This window comes from Columba livia, chromosome 1, assembly GCF_036013475.1.
Source record: "Columba livia isolate bColLiv1 breed racing homer chromosome 1, bColLiv1.pat.W.v2, whole genome shotgun sequence".
NCBI classification, from domain to species: Eukaryota; Metazoa; Chordata; class Aves; order Columbiformes; family Columbidae; genus Columba; species Columba livia.
In genome coordinates, this window is record NC_088602.1 from 32097052 (window position 1) to 32119002 (window position 21951).

Below are 21951 nucleotides of genomic sequence, written 5' to 3' on the forward strand. Positions count from 1 at the left end.
AAGTAAAACAACTTCCCCCTACCTCACCCACCCTTTTTCTCAGGCTCAACTTCGCTTTTTCATTCCCAACTCTCCTACCTTCTCCTTTGCCCCACGTCGTGCAGGGGGCTGGGAGATGGGGATAGTGGTTGGTCCATAACAGCTCCTCTCTGCTGCTCCGTCCTCCTCATGCTGTTCCCCTGCTCCACTGTGGGTCCTTCCTATGGGCTGCAGTCCCTCAAGGTAAACCTACTGGTTAAATGCAGGTGAACCTGCATGGACTCTCTAGGAGATGTGGTTCCATTAGAAATATCCATGTGCTCCAGTTGGGGTCTCTTCCATGAGTTGCAGGGGATTCTCTGCTCTGGTGCCACCTATGAGGAAAAAATGAACAGCAAAGCCCCAAAACTTGAAAGGATGTACCAAAGTTCTGATCACTCCAATGGGGAGCTCCTAATATTTTGAATTTGCTGTTCTCATTGTATGCCTTTTTTTGTTCTTGCTGCCTGCTAGCTCCAGCTTTTATCAAGGGAAAGATGAGCTCTCTTTTACCGGGCTCTGTGTAAGTTCACCTCTGTGCTAATGCTCACAGTACTAGTAAGTTCACTATCTCTTCCACTTGGCTATTTTTTCTGTGGCTGAAAACAGCTTACTTACTGCTCAGAAGCAAGGTTATCATCTCTCGCTCAATATCACCAAATTGATACTGATGTAGGGTAAGACATGGTGAAAAAGAGCCTGCTTATGCAGCTCATTGTATTTAACATTATGCAAGAGTAAATTCTCATTTAGGTTGGGTGCGAGACTAGCAGAATCACATGAAAGGCCTTGCTCTAGGGATTTTCTGCTTATGAAGGACCTCACTTGAATAATCCTTCTGTGGGATAACTTGCAGGGCAACTGAATACATCCTTTTCATTATTCATGAATTTAGAAGAGCTGATCTGGTTTCTGGCTGTGCTTTTCACAAATATTCAAATCTCAATAGACAGTAGTGGTATGCAGGATGGGGACCATTAGAGAGCAAATTTCATGCATCAAATGTTGATGCATCCACTCAGTTTAGTCCAGGTCTCCATAGAGCCTGTACAGTTTGTCCTCACTAATTATTGCTACGTACCACAACACGTATCTCATGCGGCAAGAGAAGATCCTCGAAGAGCTGGAGTAGCTGGCAGAAAGTGGAAGACCCAAGAGGATTTGCATGCCTGTAATCCAAGTAGAACCAGTTAAACTGCTGAAGTTAAAGAAGGACCAAGTTGTGAGGTGCCAACAGGTTGGTCACGAGTTGGAAGGAATAACAATAGCTTCTATTTGCTGCTTTTGAGGGGGTGGTGAGGTCTGGAGGAGGGTCACACCAAAACCACGTCTTCGTGTGCTGGTATCAGCACAAGTTACCACAGGAATATGCTGAGGCCATTCACCATGAACCTCTTCTCTGGTGAGGAGGAGTCATGGATGTCTAGGCATTGTAGCCGCAGGGTGTTCTCAGTGTGACTGAGGTGAGTTTCTTCTTATCTGCTATACTGGAATTAGGATAAAGCACCATGATAAAACTGAAAGCACATGCTGTATCTTCCTGTGTTTGGTGATAAAGTGGCTTGGACACAAAGAGATTACTTCCATTGCTACAAACCTTCTAGGTGTCTTTAGGTTGTAGCCGCATTCTTTGAATCAATTTTGAGACACATTAAGCTTCTTAGATCAATACTATGCTCTTCCTGAGCATATCTCTATGCATAAGTAGTCAGTTTTATTATTTTGGAGATTAAACCAGATGATAAGGCAGATCTGAGATAAGAACTCTTTAAAAAACAGAATGGCTCCTGTGAACATCTTTGTAGGACGTAAAATCTTACATATGGAAGCTCTGAATTCTTTGAGAGAAGAGATAGAAGGGTTAGGCTGTCTTACCAAGGAGTTGGGCCAGTTTAAAATAGGGTTTCTCGCTTTTACTGTTAACAATTTTACCTGCTTTCCTACTGGTTATTTCTTTATACTTATTTGTTGCATTTTTTCCTCCTAGTTTCAGCTGTGCATTGTCTGGAGTTGGAAGTGCTTTGCTAAGACTTCGTGCAGTGTGTTGCAGCCAGGATCTTTCATGATACATCATAAAGCTGTTACTGTAAATAATAGAATAATACTAATTGCCAGGCATAGTATGGATTCACAAATACAAGTCTTGTTGCAACTGTAAGCAAGTATGCCAAATAATTAACTAGTTTTATGGGCCAGATAATTCCAGGGATGCCCATCATACCCATATACTTTAAGAGAAGAAAATATCTATGTATTTTATGTTAAATTTTATTTTGTTCAGTTTGGCACACAGAGTACATTAACTCCTTCAGCAGAAGTCTTTCATGTCTTGATGTGCCTATTTTCACGTCTTTATTTCATTTTTTTTAAAGGAAATTTAACATTATTGCCCTACATTTGCTCTGTGACTGGTGCTTGACATATATATATATATATCTTTATTAGGCCCACAATCTGAATACTCTGAAAAACACCTGAAGTCTTCTCTTTTAAAAGTGGTTCAGCCACAGATGGTCTGAGCAGATCACCACTTAGGGAAATCTGATACAAGAAGACAGGAAGAGTTAGACATCAAAGTGAGTGAGTGTCCAGCTATAGGGGCTACATCCGTGGCATGGATTTTTAAAGTGACAGTGCCCATTCCATGGAGTTGGGCAGCTGCCTCCTGCTTCAGTGCAAAGGAAGCCAGACACCAATGGCCTCAATCCTATAAAAAGTGCTGAAATTGGGATTAAGGAGGAACTGAGGAAAAGAATTGCAGTCTCAGAGAGAGGCCTTAATTCAATGGTCCTTTCCAGTAAGAATTTTTTCATTGCTGGAGATCTCTTCTTCAGGCCCAGAACTGCCCTAGTCTGAGTGGCTTGATTCTAGTTTCCTGCCTGTGCCTGCCTGGGATTTGGAAACAGGGAATTCTGCCTGAATGACGAACAGATGCTTGCTGTAAGAGAGAGCTCAGGAAACAGGACAAAATGCTTGTGGAACATCTTTCAGTGTCAGCTCTTAGCTGGAAACATAATTTCATTCAAGTGCCTGTGGTGTGCCCCCGCACAGTGTTGCTGATGCTGAGAATGGTGCAGGTTCTGGACACACCCAGAGCTCTTTGCACAATGGACATTTGTAGGAGCTGAGCTGGACTGATTTTTGACAGCTGCTCCTAATGTCCCTGTCTCACTGCTCTTACATGATCTGACTCACTTGCCCAAGCAGCAGTAGTTCCCGTTGGATTCCCTTGTCTGCTATTTTAGTCAAGGTCTTCCAGTTGACCATAGTGGCAAAATGAATCAGAGAGGTAAACCTCCAATGTTACTAGCCCCTCTTCTCCTAGGTCTGTTTTATTCACTTTCTAAACCATTTTTACCTCTTTAAAGCTCTGATGAATTTCTTCAAGATGTGCTTCTTATGATAAAACAATATAATATCCTTTTGCTATCCTATAACCTAAGGATGACACTGAGGAAGATGTTAGCAAGGAAAAACAAACAAACAAACAAAAACAAAACCAAAAAAGTAGAGGGAAGCAAATTCACTGAGCTGCTTTCAGCCTGAAGAAAAGAAAAAGTGCTGTGGAGAAGCACAGACAGATCCTTGGAAAGACCTGCCTGTTGCCTTAAGAGACAGTGCCAAGAAGCATTCCCTGGAAGAAATCACAGTGCCTTGCATAAAGCAGAAGGAATGCAGTGCTGTGGTCACTTCAAAGCAAGTCAGTGAGTCTGCTGAAATGCTTACATTGTGCATCAAGGCATGTGGTGTGGGAAAGGATAATTTATTTGCCTCACCTGGAACCAGGAGCTGTTTTGCTGTGTTCTCATCTCAGTCCAACAGTTACTGTAAATCAAGTTCCCTTGTTCTCATCTCAGTCCAACAGTTACTGTAAATCAAGTTCCCTCTCCCGGAGTTCTCAGTGAAACTGGGTTCTTTAGTGAAACTAAATCAAAGTGGGAACGGGGTACTGAAATAGGGTACATTTTCAGGCCTCCTACACGTTTTATGGATGAGACAAGAGAATGCGAGTAATAGTTTATGTGCTAATGTAACATATCCATGGTTCTGGAACAGATGATATCCTAAGCTAACTCAGACCCTGGTAACATCTGGCTGCAATAGCAATGATCCTTTCCCAGGAAAACATCGTGGCACAGCGTTAACATGGCCAGCATGTCCTGCTGTGTCTCGCTAGAAAGAAGTTTGTGTGTCTGACTGAAGGAGAGCCCCAGGGCTACTTAGAAATGTAAAAAAGATTGAGAAGTCACTGAGGTAGGAAAATATGATGAGATTATATGATGAAAAATTGGAGACAAGTGTTTGCATTGTTTTGTGGATAGCAAAATGTAGTCGAGCTGAGGCTGAAAGAGCCCTGAGGAAGCTGGTGGTACAGATGGAATCACATCCCACATCTAGACCAGCATCCTGAACAGAGGAGCATCTTTCTTCTCTAACCTTGAGAGACACAACAGTGAAGGAGACAGACTATCTTGGGAAGGATGAAATGCACAAAGAAAGGGGGAGAGGTCTTGTCTGTTTCCCATAGTAAGGAAAAATTGTATTATCTTATGTTTCATCAATTTGTTAGTCAACATGTTAACAGCACCACTTATCAACTTTTCCTCTCAGGGTCTGCTCAACATGGAGTATGTGGTTGCCCCAGACTCCCCTCTAAGTGCCTTGAAGACACATAGCTCTCTTTCCTTGCTGAACAGCACTGTGTTGGCTGTAGTAGGGCTCCTTCTATAGGTCCCAGAGCTCAGGCACAAGGCCTATACCAGAGTTAGGCTGGACTCCCCCAGCCCCAGTCCTCAGGATTTCTGTATTTGACAGACTGATGGGAAAGCAGAAATAACCAGCAGCATATCCTTCACATTTCCTATTTCAAAACTGCTTTCTGGCTACTTAACACATGCGCTTCCCCTTTTACAGGCCAAATGTGCACAACTGCCGCTCTGGCTGGTGCTGGCTGGAGATGGCCATGACACCTCCCCGAGTCAACCTTCCAGCTGCTCCTGCCAGGAGATGGGGAAACCCACAAATAGCCCATTTACTGCTTCTGGATCTGGCCTCTGATGCTGCATCCAGGGCCTGTCTCCATGACAGTCTTATTCCAGCACTGTGCTGAGTGCTCACCAAAGGTATATGATGACCTTTTCTCATGTTTTTGTCTTCCCAGAACTTTCCACGGGGATAATCTTCAGACCATCCTGCTCCATCCTTTCCTCTTTGATTTCCCGTGGACATGTCATTCACTCCTACCTTCCCAAGGGTTCCTAGCTTCCACAGCCACACATTTTCCCTCTAGCATTTCTTCTCCTCTTCCTCTAGCATCTGCCACCAGTGGGTGACCAGAGCCATTGGTCACCTTTGGTCACAACAAGCATTCCTTCCTTCACACCTCACCTGCCACAATAGTCCTTCTTGGTGCCTGCAGCTTATTGCCTTCAGCCACTGCCTCTCCTGGGCACTCATTTCAGGCCCTTCTGCTCTCCATCCCCGTTTCTCCTCCAGAAAAGCAACTCAAAGACCTCTAATTTTCCAGCACATATCATATGAATTAGCCTTTGACTGTTACTAAGAGACTTCACTTTCTCCATGACTGAAATCCCCACCACTCTCTGTCAAGTATCTTTTGACCACTCATCCTTTATTCCAATTTGATTGACAGGGAAGCCTGAAACATCTTTCAAGCACTTAACTGTGATTGTATTTCCCATTGCCCCTTGTTTACCTGCATAACTTCCCAGTCCAAGGAAATCAGAATTCCAGTCAAGCTAACTAGAAGAAAGATCTTTTTGATGGTGTAAGACTGAACTATCTCACACTTTTGCTTCCCCAAGGACAGAACAAAAGCACATGCTTTTTTCTCAGAAAAAGGAATTGATTGTGAATCCTCAGATTTTATAATCCAGGGAGTCACACCTGCTCTAGATCTAGACATGCCATTTACCATGCGCCACTTCTTTGTCTTCAAAGGTGGGCTGTGACCACATGTGCTGCAGTATCTGACTATTCTTAGGGTGCTATTTTTTTAAGTCAACAAGTCCATAAGTGCTTCTAGTCTTTTACGTATGCTGGGTCTTACCAGGGAAACAAGTGCTGAAACGATGCCAGTGCCAGAGGGCAGATTCCTCAAACAAAACCTATCGTCCAAATTTGACAGCAGATGGCACAAAACTTAAACCTGCTGGTCCTACCACGCAGCTGTGTCACAGATCATTTCAAGCACTGCTCATGCAGGAACGGGTGGCAGCTGGTGTTTACTGTTTGCCACTCACTCATCTTGGCTGACCAAGAACAAAACCTCATCTAAAGAACAGACAACTTGTGGGTACACAGGACTTCTCTCCAGAGTTCTGCCTGAGTCAGGGGAAGGAGGAACAAGGGGAAAGTTGCTGACACTGAATCATTTATTTTTCAACCCCAGTGAAATAAAAGCTGGCTCAGGGATTTCCTGCTTTTTGCCAGAAAATCTTTGTCCCCTCCTTCCTCTCTGCTAAGCAGGCATCAGGAGGGGGCAGGGGCTGGATATGGGGTGGTTGATCCCTGTGTTTGCACTATGACATGCAGTGCTACAGCATTTGGCCCCTGGGAGTCACAGGGTGAGAAGCAGGTCCCTGGGTCACGCTGAGGCTGAGCAGTGGGGGTGCTGGGTGCCACTCCAGCCAGAGTCTTTGGCATGGCATATAAGCCACCTTGTGGCAGTTCATGCACTGGGGCTGCAGGAAACTGTGAAGTTCCTACATAAGCCTGAGCTTCTAGTAATGTGTGGTGATTGTAAGCTGCTTGTAGAAACCCCAGGTGGCCAGTATGGTATTTAATGGTCAGCATAAGTAGGTATTTCATCATTGCTATTTATGAGCTTCTCAGCCATGTGCAACTGGACACTGGAAAATAAGACATCACTTACATTTTGCCCTGTACACTGCCTTAAGGCTTTGCCTTAAGCTGAGGGGCAAGAAAGGAATGAAGAGGGGTGTTTCTCATGTTGATCAGAAAGATGTGCCTTGACCTCCAAAGGGGTTTGGCATGGTTCACAGGCAGAACAACCAAGAAAAGCAGTGATTTTTGTCTGTTCACCACCTCCCTCCTCCCCTGGCCTCAGCCAATAAAGCAGAAACCTCAATTTTCCTCTCATTGTGGGAGGCGTGAGATGCTTGCTTAGCTGGACTTCAAGAGATGCTCAGTGTAGATGGCCTAGGAGATGGGGCTGTTGCAGGTGACTGGAACAGCTGAGAAAGTGTCTAAGGGGGCTGACCTCAGTGAGAGGACAAAACGAGGAACAGATAAGAGCGAAAAGCAAAAGCTAGGAATAGCAGGAGCAAGTCTGTTGGGAGTTTTGTAACTCTGATGAGGCAACAGTATGGTGCTGTTAAGCACAGATCATTGCGGTTTTTCCTGTTGTAAGCTTCACTTCATGCCCCCCGCACACACACTTTCTTGTGCTTGCCTAACACACAACGGGGCTGCGGCAAGTAATTGCTTTCTGGGAGGAGGATACACTCTGGAATGGATGAGGCGATTACTCCACCTGTTCCAGCCCTGTGTGTTGAACTGGAAACCTGTCTGTATTTCACACGTACAAAATGCCACACAACCAAGCAGTACACAGTCCTCAATCGTTGGTTTTTCCTCCATAAGCAATGGGAGATGACGTGCCTGTCAGTTATTATCTGTGGCCCAAATCCTCCCCACTGACTGTGCAAAATCAATGTACAGGTGTATGTCGTTCACAGCTACTTTATCCTCTGCATGCAAAGGGATGAGCTCTCGGAGTGTCTTGCTACACCGTCAATATTACCTGCACCCTTCAGCCACCTTCCAGCTGATGGGAGCAGTGAGAGAGGTCGTGCAATGAAATGGTTTCTTCTGCTCTAACCCTGCCTGCCTGTACAGGTACGTCCACACATAACTACTTGTACACACATGCACACACACTTGTGTGTTTAAAGGAGCAGGAGCCAATGCAACACCATCAAGAAATGCCAAGTTTAACTTTGGTTGAATTACCACCTCTTGTCTCCAAATCAGGCCACATCCGAGAAGCAGGAATGCTGTACATTGATCACCCAGTAATATGCCATTGCTGCAGTGTTTAAACAGGATGTGAAAGTCAAAGTTATGTTTTCAATGATCTTTTGATAAAACAAGGTAATGTTTTTTCTTCTAACCTCACTGAAGGTCTTTGGCCTGCCTCCAGGGTACACAATTTCAAAATCTTGAGTTAAGTTAGTGGGAAGATCAAACCAAGGCCTCTAGCACAAGCTGACTGTAATTTTAAGCTTTTCCAGTTCTCTCTTTGAGGAACTGTGTAAGCATGAGCTCTGTACATAGGCCATCACATGTAAAATATGATGCCTATGCTCCAGCATGTGGGTCAGATGCCTTCAGTTATGCTGCAATAAATACTGTTAGTAAAATGCTCAAGTATAGTTTTAGGGACTTTACATTTAAGAGGAAGGCAAACTAGCCTTGAAGACTTTCACAGAGGAGAAGAGGGAAGCATTAGTGCTGAACTGAAAATCTGTGTATTACCAAGCAGCAACTTCGTTCACATTTGAATAGTTTGATCATATTTTTCATTTTACTCTGTCACAGAAACTTCAGAACTTGCTCCGTATGCCTTGCTCTGCAGAGTAAGAGAGTTTGGAAGCAATTCAAACAGTTTAAACCTCGATCATGTCACTATCTCATCACACCATGCTACATGTAAAAAATAAAACCCAACCCAGTTTCACAAAATTCTAAAACTTTACGGTAAAAGTACCACTAGAGGGGGCTGGTTGCACATAACTCAGTTCAGGTTTCTGCTCTGCAGGACAGGGTGCAGTGATGCTGTCCTGGCCCCTCAGCACCACTGCAGGTACATGGCCAGTGCAGCACAGTGGACACTCCCAGCCTGTGCAAACAACCCTCAGTGTAGCTATAGCCACATAAACTGCAAAACCTGCCCAGAACCAGCGGCAGAACCCAGAGCGCTGACCCCAGCGAGGTTGTGTTGCTGTGCTCGTGCAGCACTCAGCTCCGAACGTGCATCTGCTGAGCCACCACAAGCTGGAGATGAACAAATGTTCATCCTGAGGAAGCAATGCCCACACGCACCAGCAGTTCTAGTGGCTGCAGAACACAGCTGCACCATGCATTTGCTTCAAGTTCTGGCTCCTCTTTCTCACAGCTCCAAGCTTGGCCACCTCTATTTCTATATTCCCCGAACTCCTTTTGCTACTCGTGTTTTGTGAAAGACACACTGAGTGCCAAGTCTCTGTGCTGCTGCCAAGTTAGCAATGCAGAGGATACAGCCCTCTGCTCTTGGGGCCTGTCAGAGAGGCTGCCAGTCTGGCCCAGAAACCCCGAATGCATTTGGAGCTCTTCCAGTCTGGAGACACTTTCTATTAATTAGTACAGAGAAGTTTTACAGCCATTCCTAAAGTAATGAAATAAATTGCTTAAAGATATCCCTAGAGCAGCTCAATGCTAGCAAACTTTTTTTTTTTTCCACTTTTTTTTTGTTTTCTTTTTCCTTTGGAAGACACAGGAATATTGTCCCTTAAAGGTGTATCTGTTCAAGCAGAAGCTGACACATACCACCTCCTCCATGCTGGCACATCCCAGCTCTCACTGAGAGTGAAGCAGTGCTGCACTTGAAATAATAGTAACAATAACAGCAACAGTAATCACAGAACGGTTGGGGTTGAAAGAGACCTCTGGAGATCATCCAGGCCAACCCACCTGCTCAGGCAGGTTAACCAGAGCAGATCACACAGGAATGTGTCCAGGCGGGATTTGAATGTCTCCAGAGAAGGAGACTCCACAGCCTCTCTGGGCAGCCTGTTCCAGTGCTCTGGCATCCTCAAAATAAAGAAGTTTCTCCTCATAATCAGATGGAACCTTCTGTACTTCAGTTTGTGCCCATTGCCCCTCAACCTACCGTTGAGCACCACTGAAAAGAGTCTGATCCCATCCTCTTGACATCCACCCCTGTGATATTTATAAACATTGATAGGATCCCCTCTCAGCCTTCTCTTCTCCAGGCTAAACAGACCCAACTCTCTCAGTCTCTCCTCGTAAGAAAGATGCTTCAGACCCCTAGTTATGTTCATGCTGGACTAGTTATGTGCTGCTGGACTCCCTCCCTTAACTCCTTGTCCTTCTTAAGCTGTGGAGGCCAGAACTGAACACAGTACTCCAGATGTGACCTCACCAGGGCAGAAAAGAGGGGGAGGAGAACCTCCCTCCTCCTGCTGGTCACACTCTTCCTAATGCACCCCAGGATACTGTTGGCCTTCTTGGCCACAAGGCCACATTGCATGGAAGACAATGTAACCACAGCTCACAGCTCATCCTCTGCCAGCCAACTCCAAGCCCAGAGCACAGAGGTGAAGCGTGTCTGTGTTTAGTTGTGCTGCCCCCCGCCTTGCAGAAGCACCTACTGTACTCTGCAGTGCCAGAGTTCATTTTCCTCACTGTGAGCAGCCAGGAACAGGTGAGCAAAAGCTGTTGGAAAGTTTACTGGGGATCTTCCTAGCTGCTGAATTTGGTGATGCTTTGAAATTATTTTGAATTTCAGCCATGGGCTTTTCAGCGTGTACAAATCCTCTGGATTACATCAGTCCCAGAAAACTTCAAGGAAAAATAAAAATCTCCCTTCCTCCTGTGCTATGGAGCTTTTCCCTTCTCACTCCTCTCGAGATCATGGGGTGGTTGTTCAGACCACCTGCTCTATGGTAGGCATTGAAACTGATTGATTTTCTACTCTGTATGTGGAAGTTTAACATTTAGCAAAATGCAATTTCCATGCAAGTGACACATTTCCCGGTTTTCTGTGTTTGAATAATGCTTATTATTATTTGCATAAACTCTTTCAGCTTTCTGTCTTCACTGTAATGCCCATGAGTTCTACTAAACCTCAGAATTCCCTTTCATTTCTCTTTCTGCTACATCCATTTCTGCTTCTGCATTTTAATTTCTCTAACTTCACTTCCAGTTCACACTGCTGCCTATCCCCAGCCTGTGGCTGGGTACCTACACTGAGAGAACATTCAGCTGAATTAAATGACTCTGGTGAAAATCCCAGCAGATAAAGCAGTCTGAGCTTTTTACTATAATTAGTATAGCAAGCAGACAAAGAGTCATGAAATTACTTTCATCCTTCAGCTCCACAGAAACCAGATTTCAGGTGCATTGAGCTAATAGAGTGAAGCCTACCTGGATCCTTGGTTTCACCTTTGTCCCCAGGCACCTAAATTCTGGCAGGTCCCCAAGGCTTCACACATTCCAGCGAGCTACCATTCCATAGGAACTACACAAAGACAGCACCAATTTCACCTGAAATCGCTGAGGAAGAGGGGAGAAGGGAAACGGTGCCTGTCGTGCCGTGCAGAGTTTGGAGCACTTACCAGGAAGTGAAAAGCATTCCTTCTTCAGCTCAGGTGGTTTAATCTCCTCATGACTGTATCACAGCAGAGCTCACCAGCCATGAGTCAATAGGAATAGTGTGATGTGTGGGGGAAAGCAGAAGGGGTTATAGAGAGGGAAAAAGGGACTACTTTTCATGCCATGCACTGATGCTGTCATCAGGCATGCAAGATTATGGAAAGTGAGAGGTCGGCAGAATGCACCTGCCTTCATGGTCAAATACTGACAATGTTCTCTTAGGAGCAGGAGGACCATGTGTTTGGCCCTGCCCCTTGATATTACTGATGCATTTTATCCAACAATTATTCTGTGACAAATGCTGTAAATGAGTCACTGGAGCAGAGGTGTCCCTCTGTCCATAGAAGTGCCTGTGTCATCAGTTTTTCACCTCTCTTGGCATTTCCCTCTCCTGCCTCTGTGTCCCAACTGTGTGTGTAATGTTTCATTTACAACTTCTATGAAGAGCCGTGACCAGTCTTTCTCAGGTCACACAACATTGAAGATCTGCTCAAACACATGACAAATCCAATGCAAATCCAGCTGAAGGCTGTGAAAATGCCAAGTTTTGGGCAAGTCCTGTGGGACCGTATCAGGAAGATGAGGCGACAGGACTTTCCCCTGTTGGGTACAAGTTGTATCTGTGGGAACTCCAAAGTCAGGGAAGACTCAGGTATTGACTTCAGTGCATCAGAGTCCAAAGTCTGTCACAGACCAGTGATAAAATTCCTTGAAAATAAAAAATGGTTGCCTTGGCACAGGCACAGGTACAATGGTTGTTACAGAGATCAGAATAAAACCCTTGAAGTCTAGCTGTGATTCTCACCCTCTACTCGGCTCTAGTGAGGCCCCACCTCTAACCCTGTGTTCAGGTTTGGGCCCCTCACTACAGGAAAAACATTGAGGTGCTGGAGAGAGTTCAGAGAAGGGCAACAAAGCTGGTGAGGGGCCTGGAGCACAAGTCTGATGGGGAGCAGCTGAGGGAACTGGGGCTGTTCAGCCTGGAGAAAAGGAGGCTGAGGGGAGACCTGATCACTGTCTATAACTACCTGAAAGGAGATTGTAGCACGGAGGGTGTTGGTCCCTTCTCCCAAGTAGCAAGTGATAGAACGAGAGGAAATGGCTTCAAGTTGTGCCAGGGAAGGTTTAGATTGGACATTAAGAAAGATTTCTTCATGGAAAGGGTTGTCAGGCATTGGAACAGGCTGCCCAGAGAGGTGACTGAGTCACCATCCGTGGAGGTGTTTAGAAGACACGTAGATGAGGTTTTTAGAGACATGATTTAGTGCCAGTGTTAGATTATGGTTGGACTTGTTGATCTTGAGGGTCTTTTCCAACCAAAATGATTCTATGATTCTGTGAAAAAATGCTGAATTTTTGTCATATAACCAAAAGGCATGAAAATCTGTTGCACTTCATAATTCTGTATCTGTCCTGTTAAGTGGTTTTGAGTTTTGTTTATTAAAATGGCAGTTGATTTTCACTGTTTTTCTATATTGTATTACTTGCACTGATACAATGTGGGAAGCTACACAAAGCATCAACTAAGCCCTTACTGAACAATTCTGTGATTAGGGGCACCAAATTAGAAGCTGGAGCTCGGATCCCAGTTTTGTTGCAGGCTGTCTTCATCATCAAGACACTTAGGCAAGGGTTTTTTTGTTTGTTTCATTGCATTGTTTTAATGTTTAGAGAAACATTAGGCATTCAGAGTTGGGAACTGGAACTCATTTAAAAATACATTTTTTTCCTATAGTAAACAAAATGTTTTTAAATTGAAAAGTATTTATGAGACTTTCTATAGCTTGCAAAAATGTTGCAGTTTTGACAAATTGGTACTAGATGTAATTTGTAGTCCAGGAATAACGTTATCTTTTTTTTTTTTTTAAAGCAATGACAAGTATTATGATGTAAAATGACATATTGCTAGCTGTGAGGAAGAATCTGATACCTTGCCAGATATCACTGGAGGAAATACAGGGTCAGTATATGACTTCATTGATTTTACATAGGGCTGAGTCTGCCTTTCATTTTCATTCAACTACATATTCAGTGGTATGAAACAGACCCTCCAGAGCTGAAAACACTTTAAGGAATATGGCAAAAGTACACAGCACCTGATCATATCATTCCAGCTGATTCCCAGGTTGTCTAACAGAATAACATGAGATCTTGTACTTCTTAACTATTTTATCCCATTTGCAGTTCCTCTGCTGTAATCCAGATCACTCTCCACAAAGTACTGGAGTCAAGTCTCAGTTTGAGAAATTAAGTTTCTATGGTATGATGATGGGCAGCCATGGGAGGAAAAGGGAAGCCTTCCAAATCTAAATATGGTTCTGTAACATCAGACAAGCCCAAGTCCTTTGCCATACCAAAGTCCACAGCAGCAATCACAGACAGCAAAACTACAATGGGGAAGAAACTGGGTAAAAAACTTAGCATCATCCTTCTAAGGCTACATTCACACCCACAGCAGTTCAACTTCCTCACTCCCAAATGCAAATGAAAGAAATTATCTGGCCTCAAAATGATTATGGTTCATTGCTGGAGGAGGTGCTTAAACTTTCTTAGCTCCATTTTAGCAAAGGCCCACACTATTGCAAAGAAGTAACTACTCTAGCTCTAATGCACAGTCTGCAGGGCTCCTGTGGGCAAGAAAGAGGCAGACTTGTCAAAAATAGAAAGTTGTACCATACAGTGGAGCGGGGTGGAGAGGGAGGGAAGAAAATGTTTCTGCAAGTCCCAGAAATGGAGCTGACATCATTTTTGTCTCAGCTGTAAGCTTCAGGTCCATCTCCTTTCTGAACACACCGGCTTGACACAGTCTCAACATGAAGCTGCAACTCACGTTTTGTCTGGAGGACAGGTGGCAGTGTAAAATCCTAGGAACATTACATAGAAGGAAGTATTTTGCATGCCTAATAAATCTCCCTTAAAAGTAGTTTTGCTTTCCCCCAGATATACTCAAAATCTAAACTGACTATACCTGTGTGGAAACCATTATATACCCCATATTATCTAATAGCTAGCTTTGATCAACATTAATTTAGCTTGAAAGAATGGACCAAGTATGAACTTCCACTTTCCTGGTACTTTTAGAATTACTGATTAGGACACAACTATGCGTATTTCTTGCTCGCTCTGGAGTGCAAGGGAACAGCACATATTTCTCTATTACTTACTCATCTATTTTATTTTAATATCTTCTGTGATGTTTGGAGAAGCAAAGGGCAGGTAGATCAGTGAGCTTCTGAGGCTGGTTCTGAATCTCTTCCTTCCATAACAATGGGTGTATGAAGTTACTTTCTATTCTGAGGCATTTTAGTGGAAGATTGTGATTCTGTGATTCAAAACCCCAGATAGCAAAGCAGGGGGCTGGTTGCCTTCAATGTTCAGACATTCAAGTTTTCTGTAATTTTGAAGACCACCAGGCATTTATAGGCTGTTCATACCATATCTTACCTTGACCAGATTATATAATGTCCTAATTCCAATCTGATTAATTAGTAAACCAAAGTAGCACATATGCATAAAATACTATGTGTTTCTTAGAGTGCACTTTACATAACAGATACAATCATACATACAATAATCTTCTAATTATAATTTAAATACCTGGGTTGTCTCGAAAAACAGGGGTGGGTATATCTGACTGCATTTGATAAGTACACAGAGAACATCGACAAACCAAGACCAACACAGTCTTATGTATGAATAATTCCTTTTCTATAGTTTCTACTGGGTGAGTTCCACGGAGCTATGTTTTAATTATCACCTAACTGACACATCATGCTGCTTGAAAACAACCACATATGGTTTAGAAATACATTTTCTCTTTCCTCATCATATACAAACTGTGTACACATATATGGTCCAAATGAGAGAATGATTGTATTTTGTGTGGGATATTCAACTTACAGCTATCAGCAAGATGCTTGCAAATAGTGGTTGGCTCTTTCCCCAGCTATTCCAAGTATACAACTGTCATTTACTGCTTTTGTTTAAACAAACCTGTCACACAGGGCAGGATTAAGAAGGGGGAGAGAGAGTGCAATTAATCTGCCCGATGTATTCACCGACACAATTAATATCCAAATATGGCCCACAGCATTATGTTATACTGATCTGTTTTAATTTTATGCTGCTTATATATCTAAGATTCTCAATACCATGAGGAATAAAGCTAGTATCATTATAGGCAATGTCCAGATACTGGAGATCTTCCAATAAAAACAATCTACAGTGAAAGAAAACAGAGTGATTAATTAGAAACACAAATGACAGAAAAACACAGAGTCAGAATAACTTAAGTTGAAGGGAACCTCTTGAGGTTACCTAGTCCAACCCTGCAGCTCAGACCATTCCTAACTGCTACATAGTGTGTAGGCCTCTGTTTTTTTACCTAGTATAAAAAGTATGATGGCTCAGCCTCTTTTTAGCATCCAAAACTATGTTTCAGCTAGCACATGAGCTGAGATGACCTCAGAGGTATTCACTCAGTGTGGATGTTGAGATGGGCACCTCAATCAAATATCAAACCCGAGGAGGAAGAAGCTGGGTCTTAACATTCCAAAACAGTCTAGAAAGAGACTTTTGCTTCTGTACTCCAAAATCTCCACAGGACAGTCATATCTTAAGGTATTGACTAAGATTTAAGACGCTACATGGATTAATAGTTGTGATTAAGTGATTAGCCTCAGGGCAAGTTAGGTGAGATGAACTCCCTCCTCAAGGTTTCAGTTAGATCTGATGGAGACTGCCTCACTGTCATGGAAGGAAGCATGGGTTTGCAAACTTCACAGATGGTTTTTAGAAAATTTTTTAGAAACTGTTTTGGACAACAGGAATAATTATTATAATAATAATTCTTATTTAGGAATAAGAAAGAGTATATCTGCCTGAGAAAGAGAGGGAGAAGGTAACACTACAGCATCAGTTATTCCCAACTCTGGTGGTCTCCCTGGAAGGGAGATGCTGAGGTAAGACCTTAGAAAATGGTTGGGATCCAACATATATTTTCTCCTTTCAATGCAGCTGAAAAGAAACCCATGAGAGTACCTCTCTAAGAAACCACCTTTTTAGTAGGATGAGACCTCCACGTTATCTTATCTACTTCCTCAAAACCACTCTTCTAGTCCCTGGTGACATGTCAACCATTCCTACCCATGCAAATAGTTTGGACAAAACTACAGCTAGCAGAAAAGTCTGTGGCAACCGTACAGTGCTGCTGGTAGCCTTCCACAGGTTTGGGTAGACTGGATGCAACTGGGAACACGAGCCTTACAGCAAAGTGTCTGTCAGAAAATCTCTGAGTGCTGCTTTTTTCTTCCGAGATGCAGCACATCTCTCACGCTCTGAGGACAGCAGAGCTCTTGCCAGAGGAACAGCTGGTCCCTTGGAGCTGTGCCCATGCAACCTGTGCTACAGAACCACACTGCAGCAGTGAGAACCACTGGAGAATCACACCCTCTGGGCCAAAGCACACACAAAACCAGAGTGTGACAATTAGTTGACTCTGCATTTTCACATCTCATATCACTGCAACACATCAAAATGCCATTTCCACTGTGTGAATGATTCATAGTGGAAGTATAGAAACAGCTGTATACCTGCTTCTAGAACACCACAGCAGAATTAGATTATCTGCTGTGCAGCATGGCCACACAAACACTTGTTTTAGCACAGCTGAAGAGGTAGATGCTACAGTGCTGCAAGCTCCTCTTTTCAATCATTAACCATCTACTGAGGACTTGACAGTTGTAGTGGGAAAAGGCAGCTTTTTGAGTGTTGTCTTCAGATGCAGAGGGTGAGAAGATGAAACTGCAGCCAGACTTTCCAGTGCAAACACAGGAGTGAAATGGGCAGGGCCAGTGCTCTGTAAGTCTCAGTGCTTCATACAAGAGAATCTATGTTTTTTGTGGGATGGGTAGCTATCAGGCCCACTAGGAATTTCAGTAACAATAAAATTTCTCCTAGGAGGTTGGACAGAAAAAACGTTTTTCTCTTTGCTTTGTTTTGGCATTTGGCTGCTTGAGTAGACAGGAATAATTTCATATTGATCAACTCTGCTTGCAGTAATGCCTGGTAAAGACCAACATGCAGGGTTGCAATTCTTAGGCACCAGATCTGGAGAGTATCTATCACCTTTCTGCTCCACTTTCTCTGTTGGGAAGCTTGCTTCAGAGAGAATCAAACCTCTCCTTACATCATAGAAACCTGTGGTTTGGGGCTGGAATTGTATCTGTTACTGTCTGGATTAAGGAGATTCACATGTCTGTGTTGGAAACATTGGGCAAGAAGGAACGAGGTCAACTGGGGCTGTGTACTGACAGGCTGGAACTAAGTCTGAAGAAGGGGGTCTTTGAGATGGATTTGTGTCTGACTATGACAAATCTAATGAACAGATGTGCAAAGGGACAAACATTTGGGGAACTTCCTTATCAAAAAAGCACCCTGGAGTGGACTTGTTTTAAGTCTGATTATTCAAGTGAGGTCAGTTGTGGTCAAGCTGTGAAAAGAACAGGTGAATCAGCTTCTGGGAACTGTCTCAAAAGTGACTGCAGGATCTTTTCCAAGTAGGCAGTTTCACAGAATCAATCATGCCTGTGCAGAAGCACTTCTAGCAGCCCCTGAGGTCTGGATTCATCCTTCTACTGCAAGGCACCCAGCTGAAGCACCACAGTCAGAAGTCTGTCTGCTCCTGTCCTGGATCCTTCTAGTAATGCAATACAATATGCAATTCCTCTCTTCAGAAGAGGATTAACCTCTTCAGAGGATGAAACAGATCTTCAGACAGCTGAACAACTCACTGAAATTGCTTGCCCCTACTTCACAGATTACCAAGAGGCTTAAAAATTCTGTTTTCGTTTTCACCTCCATTCAACAGCATGTGGTGGGATGGCACTGAGCCCTGGTGTCCCACACCAGTGAGGCAGAAGTTCATTTTGCACACCTCACACAGCTGATGGACTATCACCAAAGACCTCATACTGGAAGTCCACCGGTTCCTTACATAGTCCCTAATTTCCAGACAGTACTGCACCCAGCCGATGTTTAGTCCTGAACATTTTTATCAACATAAATATTTAGTAAATGATCCTTCATTCAGCCTGTGTAGTTCCACAAGCTTAGTGATCTGTTCCTTTTGCTAGGAAGACTCATTTCCAGGGACTTGCTGAAGGAGAAGTCACTCAATACATTCCTGGAAGTATTTAAAAGACACGTAGATGTGGTGCTTAGGGACACAGCTTAGGGGTGAACTTGGCTGTGTTAGGTTTACGGTTGGACTCAATGATCTCAAAGGTCTTTTCCAACCTAAACAACTCCATGATTAGTAGTTCTCTGCTACAGCTCAGCTCTCAAAGCAAGTTGAGGCCATTCCTTTTCTCCCTGGCTTTCTTGTGCTCCACCACTGTGGCTGAGAGCTTCCACCCCTCTGCTGGGCACAGTCCACCCCCTGACATTCCTGCTGCCTTTTCAGTCAACTGCTTCACTGTGTTACATCCTCGCTTTCTATATTCCCCCACAGGGGAACAGACACTTACACTGCACCACACTATCTATCATTTTTTCCTAGCCCAGGGCTCCTGATCTCGGGTCTCAGTCTCACACTTCACGAAGCACAAAACAACCCATCCACCAAGATGATCGAGTTACCACTGCTGAAGAGTTGCTTGCTGATCAATGGGCATGCTGCTGTATAAATCTCTTTCAGGTGTAATGCTTACATTTGGAGAAATGATCCTTGAACAAACTTTACTGCCCAGCTCTTAGATTCTTGGCAGGTTTACTATATAAATGCGTAATCTATAAATAGCATCAATCACTAATATGTACTACTACAAGGAGAGCCATCACAACAGAACTTTGTTTCAGGATAAAAGGTTTATCTATCACTTTTAAGATGTTTTAAATCTTTGAAGCACAGCTCTGGTAGTGAGCCAGAAATATTTACATCTGTTAGGACAGCCCCAGACTGGAAATGTATTGTACAGAAATAGATTTTACCAGCCTCTCAAAATAATATTCAGAAGGGCTTAATAATATCGAGGGGCCAATAATTATATCATCTGGCTTTTCAACCTTACTTCTTTAACTGAGTTTTCTTTACTATTTTTCATACTGCATTACTTTCAATATATTATTGTTGTTCCTTTTGAATTAATATTATGCAATTATAATAACGAATACAGTATGACAGTATTCTAACAAAACAAAAAATCAAATTACCTACCATCCATTTCAAACATCATAAACATTATTTTGACTTATTTTCTTTCTGTTTGCCTGCTTTATTGACCATGTGAAGATTGAAGAGTTTTAGCTATTTAGATACTCCTATAGTATTACAGAAGCTAGACAGTAGAAAAAAGTGCTTTCTTTGGTCTCTTTAACTCAGTTTGTAGGGCCAGCATTGTTTTTTCATGCTACCACTTTATTTACTGTGCTGATCTGTGAAAAAAAATCACTGTAAAATTTCTGTATGCTGTACTTCTACAGCACATCCTGGGGCTTGACATTTTTGACAGAAGTCAGCAAACCTGTTCAGATGCTGGGGTCCTTCTCTACAGACCAGGTTGCAGGACCAGTGCCTAGCTTCCAGCTTATTTTTTTAATTACTGAGGTTAAAAATGTTTCAATTATAGAACATGTTATTGTTTGCCAATTTTACTTCTGAAGATTAATCCTTAAATATTTAATCAATAGCTACTATGTAGAATCTAGAAAGCGCTTTTCATTCACATACACAGACACACAAAATGCCCAGTTATTTCCAAACCATATGGCACTGCAAGTCCTTTGTTTTAATTGGAAATCCCTGATGCCTTTAAAATAATATAAACCAATGTATGTGTTTTTACACGGATGTGTATTCTGAGAAGAGCAGGACCATCCCCCAAAACCTAATTTCTTTCACTTTGTGTGAATCAAAACTGTATCTCCCTTCCTTGTGGTCTTATTCAATGTGATCTAATTTAATTTTTCTTGACGACAGCAGTTTTTCACGTTATCTCATACTTTTGAATGAGCTAGGGGGAATGCCTCTGTTATCCGGTGGGTAGTGTTCAAGCCTGATAAGTGGAAGATGCAAGTTCCAGGACCTGCCCCAATGACTCTTCCACTGTTTACATGAAGAGCCTCCCAAAGAGATGCAGGTCATAGGGGTCATACTGCAATCTTATTCACACTGCTTTGCACTAGTACCTTAACTTCCAATTTATTTTCTTCTATGTTAATTTTAGAGAACACATGGAATTTGAAACTAAGCACTACACGAACTGTCTTTGTACAATTTACCTTTACCAACATTCTCGCTTGGTGCAGACAGTTTAGATGGTAGCTTAGGAGCCAGGGGTCTATGAAGCAGTTTTGGCTGCTCAACCATTTTCTGCTTTGCCTTTGTTCCTGCCAGATGACTGAGGATATTTCAAAAAAAATCAGAAAAATCTGACAAGGCAAACCAGAAGAAATCACAATCTCTGATTTAAAGTGCTGAACTCTACATGTCTGCTCAGATAAACTAGGTGATAAAAGAAACATAAAACAGTAGAAGTGGCCAAAAAGGGAATTTGTTCTCTTAGTGACTGATTCAACAGGTTTTCTAGTTATCATTAGTGTTTCAGGAAATAAATCAGTGATGATATACATATATATAAAAAGCTATTCTATTAATTTTTGAATGCTTCCATCAAAGAATTTTTTCAACACCTCAGTCACAAAAGATGAGGCAATTGGAGGAGGTTTTAATCTCTGAGCCAAAGAAGGAACAGTAAAATAGAGAAAAAAGGATGGCAAGGATTCTGAAAGCTCCTGGAAACAGTTTTCTGCTGGATAAACAGATTCAATAAGAGCAACAGTTAACCTCGGTAAAAGGCCGAGTCTGCAAGTAGTAATTTCATGCTTCTTTCTGGCTTCCTATTAGTTTATGAATGCATACAATGATACTGATTTCAATCGAAGAACCCCTGATTTAATTTCAGAAATCCTCGTATTAGTAGCCAAGTTTAGCAAATCTCTGATTCACAGTAATTTTCAAGATTATCTACATCCCAAATTGCAGAGTGTTTGGTGGTTTTGGGAGGGTTTACTTGTGTGTGTGTGTGTGTGGTTTTTCCCTGGGGTAGGGCTAAAAACATTTAAGACATCACACAGTATGAAGACTCAGTCCTAAAGAGCGGGAAATCAGAAGGAAAACGCAAAAGAGAAAGCATTGATGAAGGTGACTTTGAAGAGAAACCGAAAGTGTCATCAGGAAACTAATGGCTCGCAGGAAGATTTATGAAGATTAAGAAAATTGTCACATACAGCTAGGAGCAAGGACATCTCCAGGCAAAAAATATTTCAATAATTTAATTTGCAAGTAGATAAACCTGAGACTTCAGTGCAATTTTGCATGTGAACAAGATTAATTTAAATGAAGTGTAGCATTATATAAAACTGTAATGAAAAGAAAAATAATGCTATGATGAAAAAAATGAACACAGTCCTGAAGTGTATAAACAGGACTGAGTTCAGATTTGACACTTAGCTCAT

The 21951-nt window shown here is 42.7% G+C and overlaps 1 protein-coding gene across 1 annotated transcript; it reads right to left on the reverse strand.

Moving 5' to 3' along the window:
* Window positions 1-13523: 13523 nt before the first annotated feature.
* Window positions 13524-20945, reverse strand: LRRC63 (leucine rich repeat containing 63). Its single transcript, XM_065050185.1, is given in 8 exon segments — window positions 13524-13823; window positions 14601-14752; window positions 14755-14847; window positions 17088-17194; window positions 17197-17499; window positions 17706-17854; window positions 18402-18477; window positions 20689-20945. Coding segments are annotated over 8 exon segments (1155 nt in total). The 5' UTR covers window positions 20804-20945; the 3' UTR covers window positions 13524-13663.
* Between the last annotated feature and the right edge of the window lie 1006 nt (window positions 20946-21951).